The 24,056-nt window shown below is 41.3% G+C and overlaps 1 protein-coding gene across 1 annotated transcript in view; it reads left to right on the forward strand.

The window, feature by feature from the left end:
• LOC120941315 (fibrocystin-L-like) overlaps nt 1-24,056 on the forward strand; it is a 319,487-nt gene that overhangs the window by 123,990 nt on the left and 171,441 nt on the right. Inside the window, exons 26-32 of the mRNA XM_040354640.1 lie at nt 1,887-2,044; nt 3,868-3,990; nt 10,498-10,597; nt 12,734-12,853; nt 15,411-15,572; nt 18,298-18,419; nt 23,576-23,708. Of these exons, the coding sequence (XP_040210574.1) occupies nt 1,887-2,044; nt 3,868-3,990; nt 10,498-10,597; nt 12,734-12,853; nt 15,411-15,572; nt 18,298-18,419; nt 23,576-23,708 (918 nt within the window). The remainder of the gene's footprint in view (nt 1-1,886; nt 2,045-3,867; nt 3,991-10,497; nt 10,598-12,733; nt 12,854-15,410; nt 15,573-18,297; nt 18,420-23,575; nt 23,709-24,056) is intronic.

Genomic DNA, 24,056 nt, shown 5'->3' on the forward strand with positions numbered 1-24,056 from the left:
AGATCAGGTTTCAGCACCTGTGCTGTCCAAGTCACATGATTCTTTGAGACTGGGGAATGCACAGACTCCTGGAAAGTTACACCCACTATATTCCCAGGAGTCTGTGCGGTGTAGGTTAGGAAGCATTAAGCACCTAGGTTCAGGAAGTGGGAAGATTAACTATTCTGCCTAGCAACAACACTTTGAAGGCATCTAAAAAAAAAGATTTTTTTTTCGTAAAGGACTAATGACATTTTTTTAAAACTACTGATGTAATGTTATATTTATGGGTGGAACTCCACTTTAAGTTATGCCAGAGCAGATGCTACTTATTATATTAAACAAGTAAAACAAAAATGTATTTCCCAGCACATTTACAAGCTAGTTAGAAAGCAAAAAAGAAAATTAATGTACACTGTCTAAAAATTTGCATTAGGAAAAAAGATTTCCAAAGCCTACCTTGTCAAGGGCCTTGTATACCTATATGTATGTGTACCTTGTATAGTGTGGTTGTAAATGAATGTAATCTATGAAAGTCTTCATGTTGGAACATAGATACAGTACGTACATTAGGTACATAGTTAGTCGGGTTGAAAAAAGACACTCGTCCATCTAAGTGCAACCAGTAAAAAAAAAAAAAAACCTCTGCATACTCAATCCTAAACTTTTAGCTGATCCAGAGAGAGGCAAAAAAAGCCATATGAAGCATGGCCCATATGAATCCAACCGTGTGTATGCTCCATCGGACATTTGCTGTCGGAATTTCCTGACAGACCCTTGCATCTTTCATCCAATGCTGCACTGACATTTCTGGATTCTGAGTCATGGGGAAAGCACAATAATCGTCAAAGGATCTGCGGGAAAAAGTAGTTGAACTGTATAAAACAGGAAAGGGATATAAAAAGTTATCCAAGAAACTGAGAATGCCAATCAGCAGTGTTCAAACTCTAATCAAGAAGTGGAAAATGAAGAGTTCTGTTGAAACCAAACCACGGTCAGGTAGACCAACTAAAATTTCAGCCACAACTGCCAGGAAAATGATTTGGGCATGCAAAGAAAAACTCACAAATAACTTCAGGTGAAATACAGGACTCTCTGAAAACATGTGGTGTGGCTGTTTCAAGATGCACAACAAGGAGGCACTGGAAAGAAAGATGGGCTGCATGGTCGAGTTGCCAGAAGAAAGACACTACTATGCAAATGCCATAAAGTATCCCACTTACAATACGCCAAACAGCACAGAGGCAAGCCTCAAACCTTCTGGCACAAAGTCATTTGGAGTGATGACAACCATAAACACTACACTTGGAGAGGAATCAACAAGGCCTATGATGAAAGGTACACCGTTCCTTCTGTGAAACACGGAGGTGGATCACTGATGTTTTGGGGATGTGTGAGCTACAAAGGCACAGGAAATTTGGTCAAAATTGAGGGCAAGATGAATGCAGTATGTTATCAAAAAATACTGGAGAAACATTTGCATTCATCAGCCAGGAAGCTGCGCATAGGACGTACTTGGACATTCCAACCTATCATTGGCTACAGCTGAATAAAGTGAAGGTTCTGGAGTGGCCTTCTCAGTCTCCTGACCTCAATATCATTGAGCCACTCTGGGAAGATCTTAAATGTGCCGTTCATGCAAGACAGCCCAAGAATTTACAGGAACTGGAGGCTCTTCACTAACCATGAGTGCAAGAAAAGTTTTTGTGTTATCATTTATATTCTCTGAAAAATAGGCAATAAATCATAAATTCTGCCAGGGTATGTAAACTGCTGTTCAAAGCACTTTCATGTGCACCTTGATCTAAAAGCTAGTTATAAATTGGGAAGGTTGCCATTTTTGTTTACTTATCATGTTGGCAGATGGAAATAAACTTTTAAACATTTTATATTTGATTGCATTGTAGATCTTCCTGTAAACATATCACCAATGGATCTAAAATCTGCCCTAGAAGCTATTCCAGAAAATGGCCAGATTACTATTTCATCATCCTATCGAGAGTGCAGACAATACTACTGGCAGATAAAATTTGTGACCGCTATAGGTTATCACCCTCTTATACAGGTAAGAATCTTGATATGTAAAGGACAGTTACTGTATATGTATGTATATATATGTATACACATAAATATTACAGGGGGATATAGTTACAGTGTTGGGGGGTCTGAACGAGGTAGAAGGAACTTAAAAATCTTCCTCCTTCCTCCTCAGATCCCCCCTGATTCTCTCTTCACTCCCTGCTTCATCACCTCTGAGATGGTGAATTGGGGAGTGTGAATTCTGACACAGATCGCCAGTGAAGCGCTGAGATCACAGCTTCATTAACTGTCTGTTACTGTGTCAGTCTATGAGGATTCTCTGTGTGTGGAGATAATCAGCGGGAGAACAAGTTCAAACACTTCTCCCCCCGATTATCTCTGTTTCATAAACTGTTTATGGGCTGTGATCAGCAGCGATCCCTGGGATCACCGATGTTCACTGCTTCATAAACGGACACCTTTAAATGCAAAAATGCATGCAATATTTGCCTAATTTATCACCAAAATTCAAATACAGTAAGGTGTTTAATGTGCTCATAAAAGTGCAATAGATAATAATGCTATAAGTTCAATTCATACACAAAAAAAGGAAAAAAATAGGACTGGGAATAAAAATGTAATTAAAAATAAAAAGTTTATCAACTTGTTGTACAAATTTTGCATAAATAGTAGTAGAGTACCTAGTACAGATTTTTTTTTTTACATTTTTACCAAAAGGTAGGTTTTATTAAAACAAAACCTGGAGCTTTTATACCAGAAGATGCTTTCAGTAGCAACACGTCCTGTTAATGGCTGGCAACACTGCAACTGTCAACCTGTTGTATGCACTCCATCAGTTGGTCATTGGACAAATGGGCAGACCAACAATTAACTCAAAGTGCTTGCAGGCTGACATTGTTGCTACTAATTATGAGGTAGTGACTAAAGCCCTGTACACACGATCGGATATCTGATGGAATCTAATCCGACTGATTTTTTCGTTGGATATTCGATGAAGCTGACTTTCATCAGTCTTGCCTACATACACACCATCAGTCAAAAATCTGACCGTGTCCAACGCGATGACGTAAAACACTACAACGTGCTGAGAAAAATTAAGTTCAATGCTTCCGAGCATGCGTCGACTTGATTCTGAGCATGCGTGAATTTTTGACCGATGGACTTCCACACAGACATCGTTTTTTTCTATCGTTTTTTTATCCATAGGAAAATTTCAAAACATGTTCTATTTTTTTTCACCGATGGAAAACAAACCGATGGGGCCCACACACGATCGGTTTGTCCGATGAAAACAGTCCATCGGTCCATTTTCATCAGACAAACCGATCGTGTGTACAGGGCTTTAGGCACCTTTCACACTTGTGCGACCTGAAAGTCACGCGATATGCTGTGATTTTTGCCACAATTTTAATGCGACTTTGGCATGACTTTAAGCAATGCCTGTGTAATCTTGAGGTCTATAGACCTCAAGTCGCATCAGAGTCCGACCACAGTAGTGCAGGGACTACTTTGAAGTCTATGCGACTTGAAGTCACACAGATATGAATGGTACTCATTGGAAATCATGGGGTATGACTTGTAATGCGACTTTGCAGTCAAATTTCACACAAGTGTGAAAGGGGCCTTAGTGTTGTCAGATTGCAACGGGAAGTTCTTTTGCAACAGATTTCTGAAAACAAAATGTTGCTTAAGACGAATGAATACAGAGACATGCCAAATTTAAGAGATTGATTTAGAGTTTGCATAACCCTAACCTTATATAAAATGATTGGAAGTCCCAAAAAGGATGAAAAAATAAAAAATGTTGAACTTATGTTTATCTTAGTGTGACTTCTGTATTCTGACTAGATAAACGACTCAGCTGTCACTGGGCTAAACGCTAAAATGTATTCCGCAAAATCGGTTGATGGAGGCCTGTTTCGTCAACGTATGCTTGGAGACCTTGTGAGGACGCCACATGAAAAACCTCAGGTATAACTATGTTTGTTATTATTCTACACTTTAAAGTAATCCTATGCAAAAATAATTATACATAAGTACTTTAAGCTCTCTGCATGACTAATTTCTTTCAATAGGCTGCAATGCCTTCATCTCAGCCACGTTTTGCTACTTATGTGACTTTAAAGAGTAACTGAACAAAAATGAGGCAGGCAGAGGACAAAGGTCTCCCATATTGCAGCTGATCTTTCCAATGTTACTGACTTACCAAGGCTTGTTCCTGCAAAGTGTCTCTGTATGGTGGTTGCCATCTTGGTATGGGTAGAGTTTTCTGTCCTCAATGTTAGAGCCTCCAGCAAGGAGAACAATGAGCAGCACAGTAGTGACATCACTAAATTTTACTCATAATCTCCTGATACTAGCAATCAGAGGCAACAGTGTCCTAAATCCCATACTGAACATATACAGCTATGTGGGTGTAGGCACAGAGGTGCCTAGGTACACTCTCATACCAGGAAGTGCACTGTTATTTTTCAGGTGAAAATCAAACCTAATAGTAAATAATTTAGGGTACTGACACAATAAACAATTGTAAATGTTCTGTTTAAAGCTTCACTTTTTTGGGTTGCAGTCCACTTTAAGCATACATCACTTTTCTATTAACCACTTAAGGACCCCTTTACGCCGATATACGTCGGCAGAATGGCACGGCTGGGCACATCCACGTACCTGTACGTGGCCCTTTAAGCCCAACCGTGGGGTCGCGTGCACGCGACCTGGTCCGAAGCACCGTGACCGCGCCCGCGGACCCGATTGCCGCCAGTGTCCCGCGATCGGTCCTCCGGAGCTGAATAACGGGGAGAGGTGTGTGTAAACACACCTTCCCTGTTCTTCGTTGTGGCAGTGTCATTGATCGTCTGTTCCCTGATATAAGGAAACATGATCAATGACGTCAAACATCCAGCCCCGCCCCCCTACAGTTAGAAACACATCTGAGGTCACACTTAACCCATTCAGCACCCCCTAGTAGTTAACTCCCAAACTGCAATTGTAATTTTCACAGTAATCAGTGCATTTCCCCACAGTAGTAACACATTCTATTGGGATGTCACCCCATCCCAATAGAATGTGTTACTACTGTGGGGAAATCAAGCATCTCAACCACTTCCTGCTGGGAGGGCTTACATGGAAGTCCTCCCCTTTCGGTGGTAATACCGGGATGATGCCTGCACCTGCAGGCATCATCCCGGCATGGATCTTTTCAGCCGGCGACTCTGTACACGGTAGAAATGTAATTAGCCTTTTGATCACTTTTGTGGGTGGCGCAAGTGAGTCCTGGCCCCCTCCCGCAGCTGTCGCCGCCTCTACCGGAGGCTCTGGTCCCATTGCAGAGGCCCGGGAGCGATGCGGCCTGTGGCGATGGCAGCCCTTTACAGAGAGAGGAATTGACATTGTTCCACTCTCTCTGTAACCCTGGAAACCGGAAGCGACAAGCAATTTGTCACTTCCGGTTCTGACCTTTGTTTACCTGGCCAGCAGCCAGTAGCCGAACAGACCAATCTGTGTCTGATCGACTACATGGGAAGCCAGAAGAGAGGTAAATAGACTCCAAATCTCTCCATAAAGAGGACCTGTCAAGGCCTATGCTATCATAAGGGAAGTTATTCATCCCTTGTGATAGCAATAAAGTTAGTACAAAAAAAAGTGTAAAAAATATATATATTATAAATATATAATTTTTCAAAAAATTATAAATAATAATAATACATTTTTTTTAAAGCGCCTCCCCCATCCCACCGTGTTTACACGCAAATGCGAACGCATATGTTACTCCCGTACGCATATGAAAAACAGCGATCGAACCACACATGTGAGGTATTGTGGCAAACATCAGAGCAAGAGCAATAATTATAGTAGCACCAGATCTCCTGTGCAACTCTAAACTGGTAACCTGTAAAGGCATTTAAAGCGTTGCCTATGGAGAATTTTAAGCACTGTAGTTTGCCACCATTCCACGGGTAGACATCATTTTAAAGCGTGACATGTTATGTATCTATTTACTCGGCATAACATCATCTTTTTTTATTCATTCAATTATTTATTTATCTTTTCCCCAAATAATTGCGTTTGACCAACCGCTGCACAAATACTGTGTGACATAAAAAACTGCAACACCCTCCATTTTATTCCATAGTGTCTCTACTAAAATATATATATATATATATATATATATATATATATATATATATATATATATATATATATATATATATATATATATATATATATATATATATATATGATGTTTGGGGGTTCTACGTATTTTTTTAGCAAGAAAAGTCAATTTTTACATGTACTGTAGGAGCAAAGTGGTTAAGGCACAATGCCCAAAGGGAGACAGAGTAGCTGACATAACTGCCGAGATTGCGAATGCACTATGTAAGCTATTCTTTGGAAAACCAGAGGAAAACTCCAGGGGGCCTCAGTGAAGGAGCAAACTGCAGGCTGGCCCACTATAGTAAGCTCTAAAACTAAAAAAGTGAAGAAGCTGCTGGTCCATAGTACCAAAGCAAGCCTCTGTGACTTTTGACCAGCGGCCCAACTTACATTCTTTGTTTTCAGGTAGACAGGCACAGGTAGCCAATGCATACCATTCCCCTTATATTGCCATGGAACCAAAAAGAAAAAATAAGCAAACCTAGAGAACAGAGCACGTCCAGACTGCTGAGCCCACTTCGAAACAAGTTTCCCAATCAATTGGTTGGTCCATTGCTTATAGTCACAATTCAAGTTGAAGGTTCCGCTGGACATGGTGGTGCAAGTGATGTTACTGGATTAAGACATTTATGATAAGTATCTAAAACATATAGTATACCCCTAAAGAAATCCTTCTGCAGAGACATTTGATACCTTAGTAGTTATGTTTTCTCACACTCCTGGGCCAAAACAGAACTGTTTGCTGATTGAGAAAAACGTCAATCTAGTGAGAGGACTACTCACCCCTATAGCCATGAGGAGTGACTCATCAGTTGAAAATGTTCATCGTCATCTACGTCTAGTCTATCAACATGTTCTGCAGAAGCAGAAGACCCCTACGGAAAGGATAGGAAAGCTCTGGAGACTCGGCCCTGAAGAAAGAGTGCTGCAACACAGGGAAATAGCTTAATTGAGAGCCACTGTCAAGTTAACCTGGGACCAGACCGGCCCTTTGTGGTCCTTGAAGCTGATTTTCTGGGAGAGGACATTGGGGTGGAGCTGATTCCTGACTTTCTGTTGACTAAAGCCTTGGGGCAATATCACAGAAAATCCCTGTCAGTATCTAAAACAATACTGATCTCCCAAAGAAGCTAAAACCTAAAACTTGGCTATTGCTCGGGCAGGTGAACACAGCTACTCCAGTGGCACCATCTGGTCTGGTGGGGGAGCCACAGACAAAATATGAGAAGACTGGTTCTACCTTCAAAACTCCCCATTATCACCAGAGTAGAAGGGGAGGGTCAAGGGACAGCTCCTGAAATAGCAGGAGATGTTATTGAAAAATGACTACGATGTGGGTGGTGCTAAAATAGCTTGACACAGAATTCAGCTTCAGCAAGATAAACCTTTCAGAAGAGGGCTCAGCGAAGACCATTGGATGATCTGGAAGATCTTCAATAGCAACTGGCTGAGTTGAAGTGGACAGGGATTATCTGAGATTTGTCAAGCCCTTATGCCTCCCCCATAGTGGCGGTAGTGAACAAAAATAGCTCCCTCAGAATGTGCATTGATTATCAGACGCTTAATCGGAGAACAAATCCTGAACAATACAGCACTCCACAGATAGAGGATGCTCTGCAGTGCCTATCGGGGGAAAAGGGCTCGGTGTGTTAGATCTGAAAAGACTTCTCTGATTGAGAAGACTCTTGAAGAACATGAGGAGCAACTGGAAAAGGTACTGCAGAGATTCCATTAAGAAGGATTAAAATTGTCGTTGGAGAATTGTCAATTCTATCAACCCTCAGTCACCTACTGTATCTAAGACGTGTTGTTTCCACAGAGGGAGTTGACACCAACTCAAGAAAGGCATAGTACATGCTGTCACATCCTGGCCTAGACAGAATCACAGAATCACATCAGTGCACTGAAGGTCATTCTTAGGATTCTGCTTCTACTACTAAAGTATTGTTAAAGGGGTGGTTCCCCTAAAAATGAACTTTTAACATTGCATTTCCCACATTAATGACAAATAGAATCGGCTGGTTTTATTAAAAAAAAAAACGTCCGTAAGTACCGTTTGCTGTAGGCATTCTCACTGCCACTTCCGGGTACGATGGTAGGGCTGGGCGTTCCTAATTGATGGACAGGCATCAGACCGACGCATACATCGCGTCACGAGATGCCGAAACAAGCCGAACGTCGGTGCGGCTCTATACGGCGCATGCGCACCGACGTTCGGCTTCTTTCGGCATCTCGTGACGCGATGTATGCGTCGGTCGGATGCCTGTCCATCAATTAGGAACGCCCAGCCCCACCATCGTACCCGGAAGTGGCGGTGAGAACGGCTACAGCAAACGGTACTTACGGACGTTTTTTTTAAATAAAACCAGCCGATTCTATTTGTCATTAATGTGGGAAATGCAATGTTAAAAGTTTATTTTTAGGGAAACCACCCCTTTAAAGAGTTCACTAAAATAGCCCGGCCCCTTTAATGGGGTGTTAAAGAATGAGGAGTAAGAAATGGACGCACCCAAGCCAAATAAGCCAAATAAAGGCCCCAGAAAGCCTAGAGAATATATTCAATACTACTGGACAGACCAGTGCAGGCAGAAATTTCACTAGCTAAAGAGGAGCCTGACTAATGCTCCGGTGCTGCTCTAAGCTGACTTATTTAAACCATATAAACTTCATGTCAATGCTAGCAGAGACAGACTGGACGGGGTACTATACCAAGAGCATGATGGACATCTGTGAACATTTGCATATTTGAGCAGAAGTCTGACCCCTGTCTGACATAATGAGCATGGCTGCCTAGGCTCAGAAAGTACTTTCAAGCTAGTCTGAGACTGGCCTTATATGTGAGCTGAAGTTGAGGGCTACTGTCACTCTTTCCTAAGCTGTATTCAGCAAAATACTTTACCAACCAAAGCTGCACCCATGGACCATCTCCAAAGTCAAGGACCGATGTAATTGGTGTGCATTGATTTCCTGTGTCTGGGGTCTGATTCGAGTTGGCAAGGAAATGTCTTGGTAGTAACCGACCACTTTACCCGGTACGCCCAGGCATTCCCAACCTAAGACCAACAAGCCTTATCTGTAGCCAAAGTTCTTGTGGAAAAGTTATTTGTCCAGTATGGCCTGCCTTAGCGTATCCATTTCAATCAAGGAAGAGACTTCGAGAGTAAGCTCATCAAAAGACTGTTATATATGCTAGGTATTCAGAAATCCAGAACAACCCCCTATGATCCTCAAGCTGGAATGTTTCAACTCTACCCTTATAAACAATCTTGGGACTCTTTCTGTCGAAAACAAACAGCATTGGAGTAGGTGCATTGCAATTGTAGTATATGCTTAAAATAGCACTGAAAATGATGCCACCTGCTGTTTACCATGCCTGCTGATGTTCAGAAGGGAAGCTTGACTACCTGTCAATCTGACTTTTGGCACTTCCTTAGATCAGACGTCAATAACATCTCAGTGAGGATTGCCTAAAGGGGTTGTAAACCCTCATGTTTTTTCACCCTAATGTATCCTATGCATTAAGGTGAAAAAAAACCTGTCAGTCACCGGCCCCCAGCCCCCTATCTTACCGGAACCCCTTCATCTCCTCTGCAGGGACGCGCTTTCTCTCTCTCCACAGGGTCCCGGCTTTTGTGTACAAAGATTTTCATTGTATCACTAATCAAAATGTTAACATAAAAAAATGGACTACCTACAGTTGTACAGTGTTACTATGGTGACACTCAACTACTCTGATGAAAGTATGTTACATAAATTAAAAATATATTTCAATAAAAAAATCTTTACGTTTTCTTTGTACACATAGTTTTTTTTTTTTTTCCAGTTTTTCCATACTGTACCCAGTCAGTGCCCCTAATTGCCGCCACACCAGCTATATGCTGATGCATAAGAACATAGGTCATTTTCTTGGGCTAAGGCACAATACAGCAGCTGCAGGCAGCTAAAAATGACCAAACTAAAATGCACACACAAAAGAGACAGGCTTGGCAAATTAAGTGGAAAAGGGGAAATTTCTGTTAAGGTAAGTGAAATGTGGTTAAAGTTTTTCATAATATAACATTGAGAGACATTCAACATTGCACACTCAACATGGTGTGTCAGAGGGGCTTATGTTCTTGAGAAGGTCGAGGCAAATAACCCATCCTACCTGGTGGCTTTTATGGGAGAAGCGCAACACATGTCTGGCCAACTTTACAAAAGATCAGACAATTGACAATGGAATCTGACAATTCATGGACTAAATTGGAAGGCAAGGCCATAACATGCATGGACATTCTATAGTGACTTCTCTCCTATAACAGATTACATCTCATCATTCTACAGGTTGAAGTCTACATCAATGGAATTCCATCCCGATGTATCGGGGACTGTGCCTACACCTGGAATGTGAAGGAAACTCCAGAGATAAGCTCTATTAGTACAGGTAGAGTATCCACATATCCTCTGTACTATTTACCTTTCAAGTGATTCCTTGGGCACCTGCTGCTTGCATATCAGCTTGCACTCTACTTTTCAATTCTAATCCACATCATTCTCAATTCACAAAGCCCTATTCTGGGCTGGAAGAAAAAAAAATGCTTATTTGGTTTAGGGGGAGATGAAAAGTCTGCATTACTATGTCGCCACTCCAGCTACATCCAGTGCTGTCCTCTCCTCCCTCTGGTTCCCCAGGCTGTGGGTGGTTCCTCAGTAACAACACGTACAATGCAGTGTTATTGACCCTGTATTGTTTGCAGGATGCAGAAGTGTGGCTGAGAGTGCCTTAGAGAGGCAGCAGCGCTGGACAGGTCTTTTCCCCAATGGAAGGACCCAGTTGGGGAAAAGAATAAAGTATTACCCTTTATTCATCTACCCCTAGGCAAAAGTGAGCATTTAACCCTTGAAGTAGGGGGAGGCCCCACTGCAAAGGTGATTATTTTCTTGTGCCCAGAGTTGGGCTTTAACTCCAGCCTAAGGCACTCTATTTTCAGCCATGTGACTTTTTTGAAAATAAGGATTCTTATCTTGGTGTGTTAGCTTTGTGAACTGAGCCTATTGTGTTTCACATTTGCCATTCATTCTTCACATGGGCTACCTTTGCACTAGACACTATTGGGGTGTGATTTTGACCATATTGTGCTGCAGTTGATGCCCCTCTGTGGTTACACAGAAGCACCACATAAGTATGATACTCACAGTCACTAGAGCAGTGGTGGTCAACATAGAAAAAATAAATATATAAAAGAGTCTCAAATGGTGCCCTGGAACTTCTAGAGGGCCATAGAATTGCAAAACATGTTTGTGCAATGAGGTGCAGTGCTTCGAGTTAGTCATCCAAAATGAATGGGCTTCAACACACTTTAATACCCAAGAAATGGTATTGCCATGCACACTGAAGAGAAATTGGAGTCATCATTAGTGCATTGAGGTGCATTGCTTCAAGTTAGTTATCCCAAATAAATGGGCTATAACACATCTTAAAGCGGAACTTCATCCAAAAGGAGACGTTCCACTTGTTTGCATCCTAAGATGCTGATGCCTGCACACAAAGCCAATGAAGAATCAGCTTGGGTGAGGACATTGCTGGATCCCTGGACAGGTACATGTATTTGTAGCTGCTGATTTAAATTTTTTGGGGGAGACTGGAGCTCCTCTTTAAAGCAGATACTACACTGCATCTGAGTACCACAAACCAAAAACACCATTTAATTCAAAGCAAACTTACCCATCCATCCATGTCTCTGTGCTTTATTTTACTGAGAAATCACTTAGAAAAATACAGCCTAGCATTTCTGGCTGTGGTCATCTTGAGTAAGGGCAGATGATTCGTGTAGCATTTAAGTCTTTGAATCCATCTGTCCTTTGCTCAGGCACACAGACAGGAGGGTGTGCTTAGCTGAGAAAACCGTCTCTCCCCTCCTGAGGACTCCTGAAATATATATGACATAATTTGCCTAGGCCTGTAAACCAGGAAGTAACTGGAGAAATGTAAGAAAAAATAAGTTTAAAACAAGTAAATATGATATACTGTACTTTCTTATCTATTTCTTTTTTTTTATAATATTATTTTGTATTATTTTCATAAAGTATTACAGGGGTTTTACCCTATACACAACAGATACATTTATGTGGAGACTATCTACATATACTAATAGAATACTTTACATCTTCTTTCAAATCTTCAATGCATATCTTTTTACATCCTATCTATTTCTTAATGCTAGCAGCATAAGGGTTAAAAATAGTTAGTGTTAGTTGAGAGAGTGAAGTTCTGCTTTAATGCCCAAAAATGCTGTTACTGCAATGTGCTGGGCTGAAATAAAACCACCCAGCATTGGTTTCAGTGGATGCAATAATAACCCCCAGCATTGGCATCAGTGGTCGCAAAAATAACCCCCAGCATTGGTATTCATGACTTTAATACAAAAAAAAACATCATTGGGCTCAGTGATCACAATAATTATGTCCCCTTATGCAATAATGTTTACACAATGTCCCAGAATTGTATACATTGCAATATTATATATGTCCAAACAATTGCTAATTGTAGACAAATTTATTTTTTATTTTTTTATTTTAGAGTGGAATGGAAATGATGAAGTCCTTATAATAAATGGAACTGGATTCTCAAACAGTATTGGCAACGATACCACTTCTGTTACTGTTGGCAACATTACTTGCCCCATTCTTAATATTACCGGTAAGTCATTTTAATAAACAATGTAAATAACTTCATGTGTTAACAAGAATGAATTTCACTAATATTAGTTTTGATTCTGTTTCTGATGTTCTGTTTCACCTGTGCAAACAAGGAAACCCCGGATTTCCACACTCTCACCAAGGATTGTTTGGCTGTGGTGAAAATAAATGTCACTCTGCAGCTGCAAACAAATCCCCAAGACACTGTCCATATTCTACTCTGCTAGAGACCACCAGGCCCAAAAATGCACCTCCTCATGTCGCTGACGGAGTTCATCTCCACCTATACCCTAAACATCAAACACACTCTAGACCTCAATATAATAGTGAATCAACAAGGATGATATCACTTCCCGTTTGTTGTTAACCAAGCCTCAGACTCATAAAATGTGGCTATCGCTGCACTCCAAGGCTCACTTCAAAATCTGTGCACTGTGCAATGCAACGCCAACAGATAGGGGAATCTAGGGCTCAAATACAAGTTACATGCAGTTAAAATTGATAAAGGATTATAAAAAATTTATTAATGAAGGATTATAAAAAATCCTCTAAACAAAATGAATCAAGATATATTGGATATATATCACAAAATAAATGATTAAAAAGTAAAAATAGTAGTAGGACGGAAATTCAAGAACAGAAGAAGCCACAAGCTGGATGCACAAAAATTAAAACAATATCAATATATAGTGCAATGGGGATGGGACACCAAAAATGTAAATCAAGCATTACTGATGAAAGCATTAATGTGTGTTACCGTTTTATGCTTCTATGATTTGGGTAATCATAGAAGCATAGCATTGGAATGTTGGTTATTGCATGGTTTGCTGCTAGGAGGCAATTTGTGCTGCATAATAATAGCTTAAAATCTGTGGTCCAACACGCTAAAGGGAACAGTGAAGTAGTGCTTACCCTAGCTAAAAAGTGGTAAATCATCAAGTGGTATAAATATAGTGATAAGATAAATTTCATAATAGAATAGATACAGTGATTAAAAAATATTTAGTGATGAAGTTCAGTGATAAATTGATGAAGTGGATAAAGTCAATAAATAATAACACAAATAAATCCAGTGAACAGAGTCTATCAATGGTTGCACAAATGGAACTGTGAGATGAAAAATCTTGATGTATAAATAGTATTAACAATCCACAGAACTTGACTCTATGGCCCCGTACACACGACAGAGTTTCTCGGCAGAATTCACCGAGAAACTCGGTCAAAACCCGGATTCTGCCGAGAAACTCTGTCGTCTGTACAGTTTTGGCTCGATGGAGCCGCCGAGGAGCTCGACGAGAAAATAGAGAACATGTTCTCTATTTTCTCATTGTTCTATGGGAGAAGGCGTCCCGCCGAGCTCCTCGGCGGCTTCATCCCAGAACTCGACGAGGAACTCGACGTGCCAAGCACGTCGAGTTCCTCGGCCGTGTGTACGGGGCCTATGAGTAATTATTCAATATCCGGAGAGACTAGTCTCTCAAAACTCTCACCTCCATAGATAAATGTAATAGCATCCCAAAAAACTCAGGCCCAGATTCACGTAGGAGATATGACGGCGTATCTCCAGATACGCCGTCGTATCTCTGAGTCTGAGGCGTCGTATCTTGGTGCCTGATACAAAGAATCAGATACGCCAGAATTTGTATAAGATACGACCAGCCTAAGTCTCCTATGCCGTCGTATCTTAACTGCATATTTACGCTGGCCGCTAGGGGCGTGTACGCTGATTTATGCCTAGAAATATGTAAATCAGCTAGATACGCCTATTCACGAACGTACGCCCGGCCGTCGCAGTACAGATACGGCGTTTACATAAGGCTTTTTCCGGCGTAAAGTTACCCCTGCTCTATGAGGCGTAGATGAGGCGTACCAATGTTAGGTATGGACGTCAGAACAGCGTCAAATTTTTCACGTTTTACGTTGTTTGCGTAAGTCGTTCGTAAATAAGGCTGGGCGTCAATTACGTTCACGTCAAAAGCATTGGCTTTTTGCGGGTTAAATTGGAGCATGTGCACTGGGATACTTTCACGGACGGCGAATGCACCGTTCGTAAAAAGCATCATTTATGTGGGGTCACAATAAATGTAAATAACACACGCCCACATCTTCCACATTTGAATTAGGCGGGCTTACGCCGGCCTATTTACGCTACACCGCCGCAACTTTGCTTTGTGAATACTGCACTTGCCTGTCAAAGTTGCAGAGGCGTAACGTAAATAGGATACGTTACGCCCGCACAAAGATGCGCTCTCCTATGTGAATCTGGCCCTCAGAGTATGCTCCACCTTCATGCACAATTTTCTCATGCCTCTGCTAATAGAAAAAAAAAGGTGACTGAAACCCTGTGTATTTAACACATGTTCTAGGGTTGTTATAAAGAACTGTAACCCATGAGAGAAAGTGAGGACCGAATCCTCAAGTTGTCAATTGTGTCTTTAGATATGGCCATGACAGGCTATCAAATGCATTGTGAATTTCAAAAATATTAAAAAGGTCTTCTGCTCCCAGGTTTTGGCCATGTGTATAATACTGGATTTTTTAATTATGTTTATCTTAAGCCATCGAGATCAGATGTCTGGTACAGAACGCAAGTGCGAGGACCTTCCCGATCACAGTGTACATCGCAGGGGTTGGGCTGGCAACGTTTTCTGGTGGAAACCTGACCCTTACCCAAGAGTTGTCTGTTTCATCTATCAAACCATCAACGGGAAGCTCAGCAGGTAATGTTAAATGCTCACATGCTTAGTAATGTGTAAGACCCCTTTCACACTGGGGGGCTTTTCAGGCATTTTAGTGCTAAACATAGCACCTGAAAAGCGCTTCTCAAGCCTCCCCAGTGTGAAAGTCCTGCAAGCAGCATCTTTGGGGCGGTGCGAGAAGGCTCCACTTATGTAAGAGGTTGGTGGGGAAGGGTCCCCTTATATTGGTGGTGTATATACCGCTCCTAAACCGCCTCTGCCATTGAAATTAATGGGCAGCGATTCGGCAGCAGTGCTTTGCAGGCACTTTTAACTCTATATTTGGCTGCTAGTGTGGGTTAAAAGCACCCCACTAGCATCCAAAAAGTGACGCTATAACAGCGTTGAAGTCCAGCTAAAACTAGCAGCGCTTTACCACTAACGCCCCCCCCCCCCCACCCCAGTGTGAAAGTAGAAAGGTTGATGTTGGAGGAAAACAAAAGTGGACTTTATAGGCACTAGTCGTTGACAAGAAAAAATTAATTTTATTGATGCAATCCCACAAGGGTCATTGAATCAACATTACAGTGGATACATTTATAAAATACATTAAAAGCACAGAAAAAATTATCACAAAAATTAGCAATAATTTACAAAGCATTAATATTAAACCAAAACTGGTCCAAGAAAGACATCATAATGACTTATGATGGCTAACATGTATATTTGTAGGTTTCAAACAAGCTCTACATGTTTCGCGGGTGACCGCTTCATGGGAAGCTATTGATATTTCATCCACGATAATGGATACGGATCAATGTTGAACTCGGTAAAAGATACTAATTAAAGTGGGTAAGGTGAGCTTTTTTTTTTTTTTTGTCGGGCGGTCCTGGTGGTAAAGGCAGCTGGGAATCTATCCAAGAGAGCCAATAGGTAGGTACACTGGTAAGGTTGTTTGAACAATAAAGATATTATAACCGTCAAAGCAGACGTGTTCAAGTAGAAGGGGCAAATATCCCATAGGATTCAGAAATTAAATACTGAAATGTGTAAGAACCAGGGGACACTGTATGGGCAGCATGGAAGGTAGCATCAGCAGGACCGTGAAGCCAACGACGCCATACATGTGGGAGAGCACCTCTGTAATGTTGATTCAATGACCCTTGTGGGATTGCATCAATAAAAATGTTTTTTTTTCTTGTCAACTACTAGTGCCTATAAAGTCCACTTTTGTTTTCCTCCAACATCAACCTTTCTACTCTAGTCAGGACGTGGCACTGTATTATCTCAGGACACCCATAGCTCCATCCTATGGTCTGTGTACCCTTCCTTTTTTGAATCCAGTGTGAAAGTAGCCTAAGTTTAACACAGGTATTAAAAAAACTCTCACAAAGCTTACACTACTTCCCATGACATTATCTGATTTATTTTCCTCACAAGGATGCCTTTGTTCAGGTATCATCCAGGGTCACTATCTACTTTCTGGACTGAGATTATCTTAATACTGCCTCTGCATGTTTTGCCTTGTTGACAAATGTTGATGCATATCAGCCCCTGCTGTAGTCTCTCACCTTGTGACAAAGCTACAGTGTTGCAGTTTGATCACTGGGGAGGGAAGACTGAGGAAATGCTTCTTCTCGCCCGCAGCAGACTGATGACAAATTTAGCTTGACTACTTTTTTGTTTTTATAAACATTATTTTAAAAATATTGCATTTTTGCTGTCAATTTGTGACATGCCAGGAATAAATTACATGAATGTAAATGAGATGTATCTAAAGTAGAACTAAAGGCAAAACTTTAGTTATGACCACTGTCAGTTACATTTTTGCCATCTGTGTCCCATTTGGGAGATTTCCCTTCACTTTTCTGCCCATAACCACAACAGGAAGTGAGGCCTCGTACACACGACAGAGTTTCTCGGCAGAATTCACCGAGAAACTCGGTCAAACCCGGATTCTGCCGAGAAACTCTGTCGTCTGTACACTTTTGGCCCGATGGAGCCGCCGAGGAACTCGTCGAGAAAATAGAGAACATGTTCTCTATTTTCTCGTTGTTCTATGGGAGAAGGTGGCCCGCCGAGGAACTCGACGTGTTTGGCACGTCGAGTTCCTCGGCCGTGTGTACGAGGCCTGAGAAGAAATCCCATCAAAATAATGGAATTCCTGGTTTTCAACAGAACTAGTATCCCAATTGGAAGATTTCCCATGTAATGCTGTTTTGAGGGCAATCCAAAATTTTGAATTTTCTTTCACTTTTAGTGATAATGGTAAATATGACAAATATAGGGGGTGAATCTCCCTAGTGGAAACACAGACAGCAACAAAAAACAGACAGGAATTCTAATTCATCTCCACTCTATCAAAAAAAAAAAAAAAAATGTAGCCTTCAGTTACCGTAAATACTCTAATTCCCCAAAGGCCCATCTGGCTTCAGGCAGGAATAATGTCATCAGTCCATGTCATCAGTCCTGCCTGTAGCAGACTGTTGACATCATCTTGGCCTAGGCAGAATTACTTGACATTAGCATGACTGCTTTTTTTAATGATACAATTAACAGCTTTTTAAAAAAATATTGCATTTTTCCTGTGAGTTTGTGACATGTCAGAAATGTATGCAGTAATGTAAAAAAAAACAATCCAGAAATGCTAGCAAATGTCTAGCCCTTGCCATGTCTGTATTATAAAACAACACTTTATAAAATAAAATGGAAATCATCAGTAACTGTATGCATTCAGGGTGATGTTTACTCTGCCTTCTACCACCAGGGGGCACACTGGTCACAATTCATGGCAGGGGATTTGGCGATGACTCTGCAGTACAAATTGGTAGCAATGTCTGCGCTATTGACTTCAGCAACCTGACTATGATTCAGTGCAGGACTTCAGCGGTAAGTAGAGGATGAGAAGCGCTCTTAAAGCAATGATTCCGGAAAGCTGCACTTCCAAAAATCCTTTTTTACTGAAGCTTCATATGACAGGTGGTTAACAGATGGAGCTGGGGACAAAGAGGTAGACTTGTTTTACGCAAATGTTAGCGATTAGCCATTACCTAGGCTGTTACCAGTCTGTAATCATTGCTTTATGATACACAGCAAATGAGCTTGGCTAGCATCTGACTAGTGTGTGTGGGGATTAACTTGAGAGCCCTTTTACACTGCCAGTGCCTAAAAAAAAAATGGTAAAGCACCACTAAAACTAGCAGAGCTTTACAGGCATTTTTCGGGCGCTAGTGGGGTGCTTTTAACTCCTGCTAGCGGCAGAATAAAGGTTTAAAAGCGCCCACAAAGCGCTGGCTGTCTCGGCTCCTCCCCGCATCAGCTAACCCCCTCTGGGAAGCGCTCTCCCAAGGGGGTTAGCTTTCAGGCACCCCCCCGAGTCCTGTATCCGGCGTCCATAAGCCACCGAGTATAGGACTTTGCCCCGCCCCCAGGCCCTCACGTCAGCCAATGGCTGCGCTGCCATCAATCTATCCAATGAAGAGCAGAGAACAGCCGAGAAGACCGGGCCGACATCAAGCGCGTTCTCGACGCGGGATTTTCGAGGGCTCAGGTAAGTAGACTGGGGGCCTGCAATAGCCGAATGTTTTTTCACCTTAATGCATAGGTGAAAAAACATGAACCCTTACAACCCCTTTAAACCCTCAAAAAAAAATATATTGATTTAGTCAGAATAAGCTGGACCAATGCAATTAAAAAATCTATACCTAAACTACAGCTTTAATTATTCAAGTTAGCCAATAAAGGGCAGCTCATTATTGTGAAAAAGATTTCAGCCAATCTTCCTATTCTCTTAGTATACTGTAGGTTCCCTGTCTAAAGAAATAACTTTGCACTGACCTTAGCAACTTAACAGAATCACCCTCTCTTTTTTTACATATTACACAGATATAACAACACTGGAAATGTCAGTGGTTGCCCTGGCTAGTGAAAATTTGGGGTATATAAAAAAAATTTGCAGTGCGAATGCTGAGTTTTGCACAGCTGTCACAAACAATTCCCATTATGTGTCTAATATGTGTAATGCCTATGATCATCAATCTAGTGACCATAATGCAGTATTTTCCTGAAATAAAATAAACAGGAAAATACCACAATATGGCCATTAGATGGCGCTCATAATTATAGGAAATACATATATTAGACACACATTACAGGGAAATTAGCAAGGCATTGGCGCAGCAACTATTTTACTCACTTTTGTTGCCAGCGGTTTAGACATTAATGGCGTGGTGTGTTGAGTTATTTTGAGGGGACAGAAAATGTACACTGTTATACAAGCTGTACACTCACTACTTTACATTGCAGCAAAGTGTCATTTATTCAGTGTTGTCACATGAAAAGATATAATAAAATATTGTGAGATACTGTCAGTGCTTCGCACTTCATCCTCGCAGTGCTGGCATCATCAGTTTAAATCCCAACCATAAAATGACATGTATGCAGTTTGCATATTAATGCTTGTGTGAGTTTCCTTTCACACGCCAGACATGCAAATAAGATAATTGGGCCTAATCCTCAAAAGAGATACGACGGAGTAACTGCTGTTACTCCGTCGTATCCCTGTTTCTATCTATGGAACTGATCCACAGAATCAGTTTCCCATAGTTAGGACGAAGATCCGACATGTGTAATTGAATTACACTGTCGGATCTTAGGATGCAGTACCGCATCCGCCGCTGGGGGCATTTCGCGTAGAAATGCCGCCTCGGGTATGCAAATTAGGACTTACGGAGATCCACAAAGCTTTTACGCTTAGTTTTTTCTCCGTAAGTTTTATTTTGCAAACGCAAAATTAGGGCTGCTTTTACAAAGTGTAAACTGACCTTTCTTGCTAGCGACGCAATTTTTTTTAATTTTAACTTTTTTTTTTGGCGCCGTATCTTTTTTTTTACCCGACGCAACTTTATTGTCCCGTCACAATCCACAAAGCCCGACGTAACGTAATTTCGCGCTATGCACGTCGGGAAAATGACGTCACGAGCATGCGCAGTACGGCCGGCGCGGGAGTGCGCCTCATTTAAATGGGAATCGCCCCCTGGAGAAGAGGAACGCCTTGCGCCGGCCGGATTTAAGTTACACCGCTCAAAATTTCTAGGTAAGTGCTTTGTGGATCGGGCACTTAGGTAGAAATTTTGCGGCGGTGTAACTTAAATAGGAAAAATTACGTTACGCCCGCTGGCTGAGGATTTGGCCCATTGATCCTAGTGTGTGTATGTGAGGTCAGGATCTCTTAGATTGTTATCTCTGCGAGGGCAGGGGCTGATGTGAATGCACAATATATGTAAAGTGCTGTGTAAAGTGTCGGCACTATACACTGTAAATACCTGTTATAAATTAGGGGGCAGATTCACATACATCGGCGCATATTTCCACCTGGCGAAGCGTATCTAAGATACACTACGCCGCCGTAACTTATTTTTTTTTTCGAATCCTCAAAGAATGTGCGCCGTAAGTTATGGCGGCGTAGTGTATCTTTGGCGACGTAAGGGCGCGCAATTCAAATCGATGTGATGGGGCGTGTTTTATGTAAATACGCCGTGACCCAACGTAAACAACGTTTTTTTTTAACGGCGCATGCGCCGTCCGTGGGGGTATCCCAGTGCGCATGCTCGAAATTAAACCAAAACAAGCCAATGCTTACGACGGTGACGTCATTCTACGCAAATCCCTATTCGCGAACAACTTACGCAAAATTAGAGGCGGGAACGACGGCCATACATAACATTGAGTACGCCTCCATATAGCAGGGGTAACTATACGCCGGAAAAAGCCGAACGCAAATGACGTAAAAAAATGCACCGGCCGGACGTACATTCGTGGATCGCCGTATCTAGCTAATTTGCATACTCGACGTGGAAATCGACGGAAACGCCACCTAGCGGCCGGCGGAAAAATGCACCTATGATCCGACGGCGTACTAAGACGTACGCCTGTCGGATCGATCCCAGATGCAGTAGTATCTTGTTTTGTAGATACAAAACAAAGATACAACGCGGGAAATTTGAAATTACGCGGCGTATCAATAGATGCGCCGGCGTAATTCTTCTGTGGATCTGGCCCTAGATGTATTCCTTAACATAACTGGACTTGGCCTTCTTTCCTTGATTAGGGCCTATTGAGTCAAAACTGTGGGGCTAAGTAGCATAAGAAATGATGCCCCATCTAGAGACCATATACTATATTTTCCATTTTATATCAATGAAAAACATTTGACCAGCACAGGAAATAGCCGAACATTCCTTTTTTCCACAAAACAAATGTACTTTGGGTGAATTGCTATGCATTTTTTTTTTAAAACACACCCCTGTGTGCTTTGAATAACAGTATTTCTTGTTCTTTAACATCTACAGTTATGCTCATAAGTTTACCCACCCTGGCAGAATTTGTGATTTCTTTGCCATTTTTTAGAGAATATGAATGATAACACAAAAATATTTCTTGGTTAGTGTTTGGATGGAGCCATTTATTATCAATCAACTGTGGTTACTCTTTTTAAATCATAATGGCAACAGAAACTACCCGAATGACCCTGATCAAAAGTTTACATACCCTGATGATTTTGGCCTGATAACATGCACACAAGTTGACACAAAGGGGTTTGAATGGCTATTAAAGGTAACCATCCTCACCTGTGAAATTTGCTTGTAATTAGTTTGTGTGTGTATAAAAGGTCAATGAGTTTCGGGACTCCTGACAGACCCTTGCATCTTTCATCCAGTGTTTCTGGATTCTGAGTCATGGGGAAAGCAAAAGAATTTTCAAAGGATCTGCGGAAAAAGGTAGTTGAACTGTATAAAACAGGAAAGGGAGATAAAAATATATCCAAGGAATTTAGAATGCCAATCAGCAGTGTTTAAACTCTAATCAAGAAGTAGAAAATGATGTGTTCTGTTGAAACCAAACCACGATCAGGTAGACCAACTTAAATTTCAGCCACAACTGCCAGGAAAATTGTTTGGGATGCAAAGAAAAACCCACAAACTTCAGGTGAAATACAGGACTCTCTGAAAACATGTGGTGTGGCTGTTTCAAGATGCACAATAAGGAGGCACTTGAAGAAAGATGGGCTGCATGGTTAAGTCGCCAGAAGAAAGCCATTACTACGCAAATGCCACAAAGTATCCCGCTTATAATAAGCCAAACAGCACAGAGACAAGCCTTAAACCTTCTGGCACAAAGTCATTTGGAGTGATGAGACCAAAATTGAGCTTTTCGGTCACAACCATAAACGCTACATTTGGAGAGGAGTCAACAAGGCCTATGATGAAAGGTACACCATTCCTACTGTGAAACACGGAGGTGGATCACTGATGTTTTGGGAATGTGTGAAATACAAAGGCACAGGAAATTTGGTCAAAATTAATGGCAAGATGAATGCCGTATGTTATCAAAAAATACTGGGGGAACATTTGCATTCATCAGCCAGGAAACTGTGCATGGGACGTACTTGGACATTCCAACATGACAGAACATAAGGCCAAGGTGACCTGTCATTGGCTACAGCAGAATAAAGTGAAGGTTCTGGAGTGACCATCTCAGTCTCCTGACCTCAATATCATGGAGCCACTCTGGGGAGACCTCAGACATGCAGTTCATGCAAGACAGCCCAAGAATTTACAGGAACTCGAGGCTTTTTGCCTAGAGAAATGTGCAACTTTACCATCTGAGAAGATGAAGAGCCTCATCCACAAATACCACAAAAGACTTCAAGCTGTCATTGATGTTAAAGGGGGCAATACACGGTATTAGGAACTGGGGTATGTAAACTTTTGATCAGGGTCATCTGGGTAGTGTCTGTTGCCATTATGATTTAAAAAGAGTAAACACAGTTGATTGATAATAAATGGCTTCTGCCAAACACTAACCATGAGTGAAAGAAAAGTTTTAGTGTTATCATTCATATTTTCTGAAAAATGGCCAAGAAATCATAAATTCTGCCAGGGTATGTAAACTTATGAGCACAACTCATATATATATATATATAAGGTTTTTGTCATAGGTAAAACTGGCCTACACACAACTAATTTCCACAACTTTATTTGCAGGGATCTGCTGGACTTGCCAATGTTGTTGTTTTCACCAGTGGCTTTAATAGAACCTTACAGAATGCATTTAGATTCACTTCAATCTCGGCTCCAACTATAACTGGAATCAGCCCAAATATCAGCAGTGTTCTGGGTGAGAACATACATTTTTTACTGTATATTTTATTTGTCAAGTATATATTCTGTATTTGTGATTTGAATGTGAATGAGGGCGCTTGGGCCAATGGTACGCACACAATGATGTTATTATAAATAAATATAAGATGCACCTGGATTAGTGAATCTGGTTGCTAAAGAGTAAAAGGTTCAATGCTTCAAAAGATCTGTGACATACAATAGGGTGATTCCCATCACAAGTAAATAGTGGAGATTTTTTTTTATAATTGATTGATATATGTGCATATATAAATGAAAAAAAGTCCAACAATAATTAATTGATATATATGCATATATAAATGAAAAAAAGTCCAACAATAATTAA

This window comes from Rana temporaria, chromosome 5 (assembly GCF_905171775.1).
Source record: "Rana temporaria chromosome 5, aRanTem1.1, whole genome shotgun sequence".
In the NCBI taxonomy this organism is placed as follows: domain Eukaryota; kingdom Metazoa; phylum Chordata; class Amphibia; order Anura; family Ranidae; genus Rana; species Rana temporaria.